At 38.8% G+C, this 12,687-nt stretch overlaps 1 protein-coding gene across 1 annotated transcript in view; it reads right to left on the bottom strand.

Annotated features, from left to right (window-relative positions):
* The window catches only part of LOC126474677 (diuretic hormone receptor-like), a gene marked incomplete at its 3' end in the record, with an annotated part of 1,060,935 nt that overhangs the window by 141,365 nt on the left and 906,883 nt on the right, over nt 1-12,687 (bottom strand). Inside the window, exon 7 of the mRNA XM_050102155.1 lies at nt 8,558-8,651. Coding sequence (XP_049958112.1) covers nt 8,558-8,651 — 94 coding nt within the window. The remainder of the gene's footprint in view (nt 1-8,557; nt 8,652-12,687) is intronic.

Here is a 12,687-nt window from a genome sequence, read left to right as displayed (position 1 = left end):
ATGCAGTAGAGATGTGCAGTCCTCTAATTTGTTAATCGTTTGAAAGGTGGCTACACTGAGCCACAGCGCCAGAGATTGCGCCAAAGATTTTTATTCCGCCGCCTCCACTGGCAGTGCTTATCGAGATGTGGTAGTAGTGAGTCGGTGTTGAGATGTTGTAGTAGGGAGTGCTTGTTCCATGTTTTATGCAGTTGTTTGATGGGCTAGACAGCAGATGTTGTTCGAATGGAGATATTGTAATGATCAGAGTGCTCTTCGTCAATATATATGAAGGTAAAAAAATTCCTTTTTTTTTATTATTTCAATGTCTTAAATAATGCGTCATTACAAATTCAGTCAACAAAGCATCTGGCTTATGTTTTTGTATTAGAGTGTAATTCTGGTTTTCTTGCGCAATTATAGTATTTCTATTTTTTTTAATTACTTCAGTATAAATGATATTTAAAATTTCTTGTCTTATTGAAGAAGAACCGTGCCAGATGTGTACGTTGAATCACACTTCCACACACAGAACAGCTACACTTGTGCTTTGGTTTCGTACGTTTTATAGTTGCTGGGGACTTAATTAATTAATTGTGTTAACGGAAATTTTCTTTCATTCTTTGTTGTTATTCTATGCAGTCAGATTGCGTATTAAAACTAGTCAGGGCCAACCGTTTACGAGACAGCGTAACCGAACATACAGCTACGAAAAAAAAAATTATTTTCATTTATATAATTAAGCCCCCTTGAGCGTTTAATAGTCACACAAGGAGAGACTACAGAGCTAATCAGCTACTGAATAGTAGAAAGTTAGCTCTTAGAACAGATACGTGAATTACATATAATGCACTCCTGGATTCTGTAGATCACGATTATTACGTGACTCAAATGATATTGTTTGTGAAAAACTTTTAAAAATGTGATATGATGTATTTATGACAAATATGAGGCTTATGAGAGTGACGAGTGATATGAAATACATTTCTGTGGCGGAAACTCTAGAATGAACTCAAATTTGTACAAACAGGAAGCAGTAGGTAACGATGAAAAAACATAAGTCTGTATGTGTGTTTGTATTCATCTTCTTGTATTCGTTAGTAAGTGAGCAATATGAGCTAAATACTTATTTTAATCCTATATCTACAGTTGCCTCTACAGACAACACTTTCATTTGTGAAATGTTATTACTTCTATAAAATTTGGTTTATGTGACTGGATAACTACAAGGTACACTACTGGCCATTAAAATTGCTACACCACGAAGATGACGTGCTACAGACGCGAAATTTAACCCACAGGAAGAAGATGCTGGGATATGCAAATGATTAGCTTTTCAGACAATTCACAAAAGGTTGGCGCCGGTGGGGACACCTACAACGTGCTAACATGAGGAAAGTTTCCAACCGATTTCTCATACACAAACAGCAGTTGACCGACGTTGCCTGGTGAAACAATGTTGTGATGCCTCATGTAAGGAGGAGAAATGCGTACCATCACTTTTCCGACTTTGATAAAGGTCGGATTGTAGCCTATCCCCATTGCGGTTTATCGTATCGCGACATTGCTGCTCGCGTTGGTCGAGATCCAAAGACTGTTAGCAAAATATGAAGTCGGTGGCTTCAGGAGGGTAATGCGGAACGCCGTGCAGGATCCCAGCGACCACGTATCACTAGCAGTCGAGATGACACGCATCTTATCCGCATAGCTGTAACGGATCGTGCAACCGCGTCTAGATTCCTGAGTCAATAGATGGGGACGTTTGCAAGACAACAACCATCTGCACGAACAGTTCGACGACGTTTGCAGCAACATGGACTATCAGCTCGGAGACCATGGTTGAGGTTACCCTTGACGCTGCATCACGGACAGGAGCGCCTGCGATGGTGTACTCAACGACGAACTGCGTGCACGAATGGCAAAACGTCATTTTTTCGGATTAATCCAGGTTCTGTTTACAGCATCATGATGGTCGCATCCGTGTTTGGCGACATGGTGGTGAACGCACATTGGAAGCGTGTATTCGTCATCGCCATACTGGCGTTTCACCCAGCGTGATGGTATGGAGTGCCATTGGGTACACGTCTCGTTCACCTCATGTTTGCATTGATGGCACGTTGAACAGTGGACGTTACATTTCAGATGTGTTAAGACCCGTGGCTCTACCCTTCATTCGATCCCTGCGAAACCGTACATTTCAGCAGGATAATGCACGACCGCATGTCGCAGGTCCTGTATGTGCCTTTCTGGATACAGAAACCTACCCTTCATTCGTCCGCAGCTCGTGGTCGTGCGGCAGCGTTCTCGCTTCTCGCGCCCGGGTTCCCGGGTTCGATTCCCGGCGGAGTCAGGGATTTCATCTGCCTCGTGATGACTGGGTGTTGTGTGATGTCCTTCGGTTGGTTAGGTTTAAGTAGTTCTGTGTTCTAGGGGACTGATGACCATAGATGTTAAGTCCCATAGAGCCATTTGAACCATTTGAACCCTTCGTTTATAACAAAAAATTCTTGTCCTGGAACACGAAATTAAGATACTACCCAACATTTTCTAGACCTGAAGATTTGTATGCGGCAGAAACACTTAAACCCTACATTTCAGCAAGATAATGCACGACCGCATGTTGCAACTCCTGTACTGGCCTTTCTGGATACAGAAAATGTTCGACAGGTGCCCTGGCCAGCACATTCTCCAGATCTTTAACCAATTGAAAACGTCTGGTCAATGGTGGCCAAGCAACTGGCTCGTCGCAATACGCCAGTGACTACTCTTGATGAACTGTGGTATCGTGTTGAAGCTCCATGGGCAGCTGTACCTGTACACGCCATCCAACTCTGTTTGACTCAATGCCCAGGCGTATCAAGGCCGTTATTACGACCAGAGGTGGTTGTTCTGGGTACTGATTTCTCAAAATCTATGCACCCAAATTGCGTGATAATGTAATTGCATGTCAGTTCTAGTATAATATATTTTTTAATGAATACCCCTTTATCATCTGCACTTCTTCTTGATGTAGCAACTTTAATGGGCAATAGTGTATGTTTTGCGAGGGACTGTTATTATGAAGTTTAAATATTAGAGACAATATTGTAAGAAAAATAAGGAATGAATATGGGAATTGCAATTTTATTTAAGTTAGATAATAATTTTTCGTCTACAGCAGCTTAACATCTACATATAACAACACTGAATGTTAAGGACTTACAGACAATGAGGAAACAGGCGCTGGTCCTGCATTTCCCAGTGTCGCCAGTACAGTTGTTATAAAGGAAGGGAAGAAAGAAACAGAGGTTTGGGCGTCCCTGGACTGTTGGGAATCTGTATTATAAAACGTTCATGTCACCGCAAACAAAACTAATCAGTTTTGAAGAGAGGTCAGTTGACTAATTCCTAGCCTTCAGTTCGTTACAGAGAAACAGTATATCTATATGTTTCTGCAAGTTTTCTGTAATGAGTAATACATAATTTAAAGTGCATCAAATAGTGAGAAGTAGTCAGTAGTGTAGACCTTAAAAATGTCAAAGTGCAATACATGAAAGCCCTAATAGCATTAATAGAATCCAACTTCAAAGAGAACAATTCTAGGAACTTTTACAAAACTTTCAAAAGTTGCTTAAAGAAATACCCTCCACCTAGTCTATTTTTCACGGACCCAAAAACGCAGAAAACTACATATAATTGCACAGAGAACAGTAGAATACTTGCCAAATACTTTGAAGAACTACATAACTGTGACCCACAGAAAGAAAAATTTAATTTCCATATTGTAAATCCAACACCACCGGACTCAAAGGGGCCAACCACAGAAGAAATAAAAGAAATCATAAATGACCTAAAAATAATAAAGCATCTGGAGAGGATAATATAATTGCTGAACTATGGAAGTAATTTAGTGACAACATGATACTACGACTATCAGAAGTACTCAAAGAAATCTGGACAACACACAGCTTACCACCAGAATGAACATCTGGACTAATACATCCACTACATTAAAATGGAAGAAAACAGACCCTAGCGATTACAGGGGAAGCTCCTTATTGCCAGTGACCTGTAAAGCCTTGTCTAAGGTGCTTCAGAAAAGAGCAGAAGAAATACTTGACAGACCACTACGAGAGTATTAGGAAGGGAAGGTCACGTGCAGAACAATACACTTAAAGAACATAATAGAAATGATGAAAATCAGGAACCTGGAATATAATTATTTTGTAGATTTTTAAAAATAGCCTATGATTCAATTGACAGAAATACAGTGCTTGAAATGATTAAAGCAACTTTGAAAAATACAAAATCGAAAGTAAAATTTAGGGGAGAGCTCTCAAAATCGTTTGAAATAAAGTCAGGTGTCTGATAGTGAGATGGTTTGTCATCTGTGCTCTTCAATTGTGTGTTAGATAAGGTAGTCCGAGAATGAAAGAAAGCCATCAATACTAAAGAGTTTCAACTTGGAAGAAATCCAAACAAGGTCAGTGTCGACTGTTTAGCCTTCGCAGATGACATAGCATTGATTACGGATACGATAGATAATGTCCAAGAACGAATAAAAGAACAGTAAAAAGAAGCAGCCAAAGTAGGACTACAAATATCCTTTGAAAAAACAGTTCATGACAAACATCTGCGATGATCCTCAAAATATTGCAGTTGACAACAGTTAAATACACAAAACAGATTCCCTTAAATACCCAGGAGAGTGGATTACAAACAATGGAAAAGAGAAGCCAGATATAAAAACTAAAGTGCACAAAATGGAAAGAGTGATTCTTATGACCAAAAACGTTTATAACAAAAAATTCTTGTCCTGGAACACGAAATTAAGATACTAACCTACATTTTCTAGACCTGAAGATCTGTATGCGGCAGAAACACTTAAACTAACAAGAAATGGAGATCTTGAGACACCAGAAAAGGTCAAAAGAAGAATTTGAAGGAAAATTCTGGGAGCTAAAAGAAACGATAATGCTGAATACGTGTTAAGATCAAACAGAGAGGTATACTCGGAAACTCAAAAACTAACAGATATAATGAGGAAGAGAAGAGTACAGTTTTAGGACATATATTCAGAATGGATAACGACAGACTAAGAAAGGAGATATTTTCAGTACTGAAAGCTACAAATCCAAGCCCTCATGGTTCACAGAGAGTGAAATGGACATGGGAAACGCTGGAATTACAATAGACACAATAGGAAACAGAACACATTTCAGAAAGGTAATTCAAAAGGCAGTATTTCAGGAGAGAAAGAAAACAATTAGATGAAAGTAGGCTTAAGAAGAAAGGGAACAACACTCTAAAAGGATGAAGTAAATTTGGAAACTAAGGAGATCTAATACAATGAAAAGTAGCCAAAGTTCATTCCTCGCACCCTCCAAATGTATTCTTCGAAAGAAGAAAAAGAAGAAGCGCCATCAATAGTGCTATACGGCGCATTTTTGTTATAGAATTATTTTACTAGCATTCTGTATCGTAATCGTGTATATGTAATAACTACGATTATGATATTCAAAATCAACAAATTTCATTTATTTCATGTTGTTATTTACCGCCTTTAGAGCTGAAATTCATCCTCACACTTAATGCTTATCTCGGAAGAAAAGTAAAACTAAAAAATTGGTAGTATTTTATATCTTTTTGAGGAGTGAATAGATAAACGTTCAGAGAGAACATTACACAGTGCTGGTGAACAGGTTCATTTGTAACATTAAATATACTCTTTAACATCTCACTCTCCTTGATATGTATTCGATTAAAGCTGCATTTATTTTTTTATAAGTGGAAACTGCGAACTACTGGGCCAGAACAGTATTGATCCACGTAAAAAGAAGTAGCAACACATCGCAGTCTGCATCCTGTAAATAGATAATGCAATCGGTAGTAGGGCAGATTTTTCTTTGTAACGAAGATTTTCATGCTGAAAAAAATAAAATATCTGACACGGTTCGACACTGGTAGTTTCCCTGGAGTAAGAGCACTGTAGAAACTCACGGTCATTTTGCTAATTTCTGTAACTCCGTTTCAGCAAGTATACGGCTTTTCATGAAACACTTGTTTTGAAGCTCCTGTTTTACAGCTTTGCCAACTATTCTACTGCTCTGAAATCAGAGTAACAGAGAGAATGTATCAGGTGCTGATGGAAATCAATAAACGAAGTTTCTTGGAACCCATCTATTTCGTGATCGCACAGCATACTTTTGAGATAAACATGGAAGATGGTACACGAACGGCAAACTGGATAGTAATTGTTTGAGGAGCCAAAACCGTAAAAACTTTGATGGCAGACGCTGTATTACATATAGAAATTCAATTAATAGTCTGTAAACAATGTGTTGTTAGTACTGTATTTCAGTGGTACAAATTAAATTACGTTCTCTAAATTAATGAAACACATCACATATGCATACAAAGCGTGGGACGCAGGAGGGTGAGAGAGTGGAGCGGGTGGACGGGTGGCAAGAACCACGACATTGTCAAATACACAGAGAAATTCGACATGTCCTACCAGAAAAGCAACAGCAACACGCAGTGAATTCATGACAACGTACAAATTTCAACAAAAGAAAAAAAAAAAAAAGAAAGAAAGCCTCCGCAGTTGAGAGAGCAGCCTGAAATCCGACTGAATATACAACTAATATAAAGTGAAAAACGATAGCCACATATGAAAATTGCTAAGGGTTGGATGTGAATTGGCGTGTTCAGTGGTTCGCTACAGAGACAGGATAATATACGTTTGTAGTACTGTTATGAGCTGCTGGGGCACGATGAAATAAAAAAAGACGACAGGAACAAAGCACATTCTCTGAATGCAACTATAATTAAATTACTGCTTGCTGAAATTTGTGAAGAGTTGATCATCACACATGAATGGAATTGACGTGCTCATTGAGTTTGCATTGATAGAATGAAACGAACCGAGCTATAGCATAGTATTAAAAGCATAAAATCAATGTTTGTTGTTCACTCCACGTGTTTTACTTTTTGATGTAGTCAGTTTTGAATCATGACGCAGTATTTTGCTTTTTCAACGGTCTCAATGTGTCAAATATTTTGGGGCTGTCCTAATTCTGTTCCTGTGTATTAATAATTTCTGAATGATTTTACTGTTTTTAAAACCACAGGTCGTTTCAGTCACACCGACATATCGTACTTTATGTCTCCCTGTAATTAAGATAGTTCAAAATTCACTGCCAGTTTTATTAAGCAATAGACCTCTTTTCACGAAGCAATATTTCATATCCGGTGCAACATGTCTGTTGTTTCGTTTCTACAATTAGTAAAGCTTGGGAAATCTTAACTTCCAGGCAGGGTAAAACTACTTTTTCTTATACTGTATCACAAGCAGTTTTTGATAAATTGCAAATCGATACCCTCCATTCTGCTCTCTTCATCGCTTGAGTGCTCATTTCACTTCTCCTTAAAACAGATGATGTGGTAATTAGTCAGTTCTTTCAATTCAACAGTTCTTGAAATTAAAACTCATGCCACACGTTAAAAGTGTGTCAGTGTGGACGTAGCTCTTGACAGATGGTCTACAGGGGATAAGCTGATAACAAGTGCGATTCTGAAAGCATCAGTCACCTCCGCCATTTCACGTGTGCATTGTTTCCTCCTTCATTTTACAATAGTCTGAAGGGACTCGAACACGATGCTATAGGATTTATGGATGCAAAGCGAAGTGCTCTGAAGAGTACAAGGATTTTGCATTCTTTCATTAAGCGGATAAATAATCGCATAACTGTAATTCTGAGTTTCATTGAATGTAACAACCTTCAACATCGCAGCACGTCAGTAATCGTTGGTTAATATATTAAAAAACTAGAAACCCGCGTCGATTGCGAAAAACGGACCTAGTTTTAACCTAGGTTTCGGCGTAGATAACTACGCCTTCTTCAGAACAATAAAACCTACAAGTTCCTAAGAAGACCTTTGCCAATGATTAAAAGAACACCGTAGCTATACATTTATAAACGAAAAAAAGGAAAAGACAAACAGTACACATGTACAAAGTCAAAACCGCTACTTAACTTAATGGCGGGTCATGGCCCATCGAACATAGGCCGGTGTCAGGTGGAGCGTACACCATTAAGTTAAGTAGTGGTTTTGACTTTGTACATATGTACTGTTTGTGTTTTCCTTTTCTTCGTTTATAAATATGGTGTTCCTTTAATCATTGACAAAGGTCTTCTTAGGCACTTGTGGGTTTTATTGTTCTGAAGAAGGTGTAATTATCCACGCCGAAACCTAGGTTAACACTAGGTCCTTTTTTTCGCAATCGAGGCGGGTTTCTAGTTTTTTAATATATTTCATTGAATGAGTGGCCCCTACGGTGGTTTAAACTATTGTCTAGATTACTCGAAAATCACTCGGGAAAAAGAAATTAACACATCCTGATGGAACCCCGGGTTTTAAGAGTAGTATGCTAAAATTGGAACTTAAATCACCTTATAATATATTCACATAAATCTAACTGTATTTGTGAGGTGTGAATTTGAATGCAAATTAGTGTGAAAATATCTACTTCGTTTCGCAAAAGCTCTCACCGAAGGACCCTGCTGTGATGTAACTGTGGCTAGTAGCGGCGGCTTACCTGTAGTGTGGTAGTGACGATCCACATGAAGTCGGCGAGCATGTAGGTGAACATGAGGTTGGTGTGGATAGTGTTTCTCAGGCACCGGAGGTCCCTGAAACAAATGTCGGTACGTCAGATCTGTGTCCTTCTAGTGACTGAACACCACACCAGCGTCAACGGACGTTTTATGGCTGGTTTGCACGCGTGAAATCAATGTTCACTGTCTGGTCACTTCTTTGAAAAGTATTTTTCACTGCTCGTTCGAAGTTCCGTTGATTTCTAAAAAACGAAGACACTTCCGAATACATCTCCTATCGGGTAACCTAATTATCAGCAGCAGCTCAACATTTATCAGCAAGACTCTGAGAACCTTATCTACAGATTCATTTTTTTCCTGCAAAAGTAACTTCAAATCTTCGTATTTAATAGTCTTCAAAACTATGATCAGTTTAATGCAGCTCTCATCAGTAGGCTACTTTATCCTTTGTAAAACTCTGCATTTATGCATAACTACTGTATCTACATTCTGTTGAACTACTCATAGTCAAATCCCTCTATAAATTTCAATCCATTACATATAACTCTATTACAAAAATAACTACTCCAACAGGCTCCAGGATTTGTAATCAAGTCCTCCATAAATTTTACCTTATTACATTTATCTCCTGTACAAAAGTAACTATGCCGACAGGCGTCAGTATGTTTGGTACATCCAGGCCTCTTAACAGTTCATAGCATACAATATCTGAAATGCAATGACGCAATGCTGTCACTTACTTTCCTGCAAGCAGGAATGACATCAGCTGTGAAGATTATTCGTGACAGTGCAAAAATGGAGATATAAATATTAGACGCAACTGAATTAGCTAGCGTTGATGTAATTAGCTGATGTACCGCAGAACAAAACAGCGTTAAGTCGGTTTGGAGGTACATGTGATTGGTGAAATCTGTAACTAGAGCTAAAGTATTTGTTTAAAATTTTAGTATAGAGTGAATTCACTCATCCTCATGAAATCTGCAGCGTAAACTGCTTGGGTAAAATCAATCCCATCAGAGACACCCAGTACAAAGGATGGAAAATTCTGAAGCACATTCTGAAGAGCAGGTACTGGAATACAAGACATAACAATTTCTGTAAATAAGGTAGGAATTTCTTATGAATGTGTACCAATGCTATACTCTTGAGGATTGAGAATTTACATTAAAGCAGATCTAATGGACTGAGCGGTATCATTTTTGATTTGCTTTTCCATTTGTCTTTTGTTCTCGGCGTATATCGTGTGTGTGTGTGTGTGTGTGTGTGTGTGTGTGTGTGTGTGAGAGAGAGAGAGAGAGAGAGAGAGAGAGAGAGAGAGAGAGAGAGAGAGAGAGAGAAACGAGTAAGCTCCACCATTGTCACAAAGTCGGTGAGGGGAGGAGGTGTTGGCTGAGATTACCCAAGTCATGAAAGCGTGGGTGAAGCCTCAGTGACTGGAAAGTTAGAAAGCTGGATAGAAACTGTTTCCTGATTAGAAATACTACGTAGTTTTCAGCAGCCGAAACCCCTTCTTTCAGATGGCTAAATGCGTCCAAGGTGATGCAAAAAGCAGAGGAAAAGTAAGGCCTGACAAAGTTGTAGACTATAGTACGGGAGAGGTAAAATTGTGGAAGATTTCATTCTGCAAGGGTAGCACTTCGAGTTACAGACAGAAGGTACTTTAATACAAAAGAAAGGAAATCTCAAAGGCGATGGTGTGGAGTTATAGCTGCCTCAGCTGGGCATCAGTGGTGAGAAGGAACCAATTTTCAGAAAGACATGGCTGGAGCATGGAACACAGGTACGTGTTGTGAGAGGGGGCTCTACAGTTATGGCAAAATAGATATTTTCTTTGCATGTACTATATAAATAAGGCTTTTGCCAGTCAAGTCACAAAATAAGTAACTTTGTTTGGTGATTGCAAGTATTTTTGATTATTGACAATATCTGTAGATTTAAAACATATCAGACAATGAGCAGATGTAATACGATTACTACAAGTAGTGTACATAAATTGGGTGTCTTTACTATATCAACGTGTGCTGCATCAGCGATATGAATTTATTGTCGCTGATGACCCATGTGGCAGTTGCACGTTTCATAGCATAGTAGAGTGATGGCCGATTACCATTGTGCTATCAAGTGCAAATAACTTTATCTTGCATAGCGGTGGTGTCAGGCCGAAAAGCGAGATCAGAACAGTAGGTGTAAGCAGGAAGAACAAAGCAGATAAGGCCTTATCTGCATTGTTGCCAAATTTATCCAAGATGGCTGATCCAAGATGGTTGCGTTAGATGGCACAAAGGAAGGCCAACCATCAAAAACGACACTGATGGATTGTACCTCGGTGGTCCTATTGGGCCCATACGTGAATAACAATAATAACTTGTTCAAGGTAAGAATTTTTCATGTCGCAGTGATGATGCTTGCTAGACCAATCCGACGAACTCAGTGTAAACCTAATTAGCTACAACTGTAATGTACATAATCTGTAAATGCATGCAGGTCCGAAATGTCGTTTTGTATTGTAGCTCATGACGCAGATATTCCTTGGGGTTATTGAATTCAGAGCCTGAATCACTCCGCTCGTTAGTTCTGTAATGTAATAAAATCTTGACCAGCACAATACACAGATGTGACAATAGAATAACAGTTATCTTTGCAAATTGTTGATGAACTAATCAGAAACGAACAGTAAGACTTTCAAACCAGTGGAAATATGTATGAAATGTTAATTTTGAAACATCAGTATTACGAAACAAAAGCTAATTTCTTTTAATATTTACCTCGTTTAGTGCCATCATCCAAAGTGATTTAAATATATTCCAGAACTTTTAAGAGGAACAAAATTTGATATAATCAGAATTAATTGTGTTTCACTTTTGTGATACTCAGCTATGCTTCCAAGAATCTTTGTGTCAGTAAGCCATCCCAGGTGATAATAATACACGTTGTTATTTTATCTATTACGCAAAATCTACACAGATACGGAATACTATATTATTGGAAAGTGGCTATTTTCAAAAGAGTCACCGGGAATTTAGTTCAAATTACTGGTCACATTAAGTGTCAATCATACAGTTTCCTGTTTCTGATCTCATCGAACGTTGTATTCTTAAGCGGAGCGGGGGTTTCGGGAGACGACGTTTGGTCGGTAACTACAATTGAGAGATACTGTCACAAATACAAAGCTTGTTGCAGCTCATTGATATTATGTAGTGAGATAAGCTTTTACTAGACTTTTCTTCTCTGCTCAATGCTACCTACAAGTGTGACCGATTTCCATCTCTGCTACCGGTTTGAAAGCCATTAAGACAAAGGAATTAGAGGCATTGTCTGTCAGTGGGCAATCATTTATACTAATGGAGAAAGTTGATAATTTGTGCTGGACCGGGATTTTTAGTTCGTAGACCTCTTCCACTTAAGTGTCGGCCATAACATCCCTGATACTCCAAAAGCGTATCTAACATACAAACAAAAACAGTAGGTAGTGCCACCGCCACTTTAATCCTATAAGCTAACTAGGACGGATGTTTGCCGCCACTTCAGACTCCGCCTACGAACAAAAATGAAGCACATCGGTGAATGTCTGTGTAAAAAAAAATAAAATAAAGTAAATAAATAAATAAAAATAAAAAAAGAATACTTTTATTATATTTCACCTTTGGTTTTTTACTTTTATATTTTATTTGTGTTTTTAATTGTATTTTCTTTTATTTTTTTAATCTTCTTCGGAGAATGTTCACAGCAGCCAGACGGTGGGATATCCAGGTCGTCTTCCCATTCAATGAGGGTTAAACACCCTATAATTAACGTTGATGTCTGTCGCCAGTCCATCGTGTGCTATAACGTCAGTCTCTTCTCACGCCCAGTTCACCCCAATGGTCTGAAGTGTGCTTAAACGACGACCCCAAGTAATTCGCAAAGTGCGATCCACATTACGCCTTGCGCCGTATAACCGTGTGATAGATCTTTAATTAGTGCCAAAAATCTAACAACGCTGCAACGCCCTCACTAAAAGAGTATGACAACGTTATACTTTTAACACGCACCGTGGCGTTATGACGAGTAGCAGGGGCGTAAGTGACGTCGGGATGGATCAGTTCGGAGGGCTCTATGTACTGAGGCGTCC

This window comes from Schistocerca serialis, chromosome 4 (genome assembly GCF_023864345.2).
Source record: "Schistocerca serialis cubense isolate TAMUIC-IGC-003099 chromosome 4, iqSchSeri2.2, whole genome shotgun sequence".
NCBI classification, from domain to species: domain Eukaryota; kingdom Metazoa; phylum Arthropoda; class Insecta; order Orthoptera; family Acrididae; genus Schistocerca; species Schistocerca serialis.
This window is presented reverse-complemented; position numbering and strand designations above follow the sequence as displayed.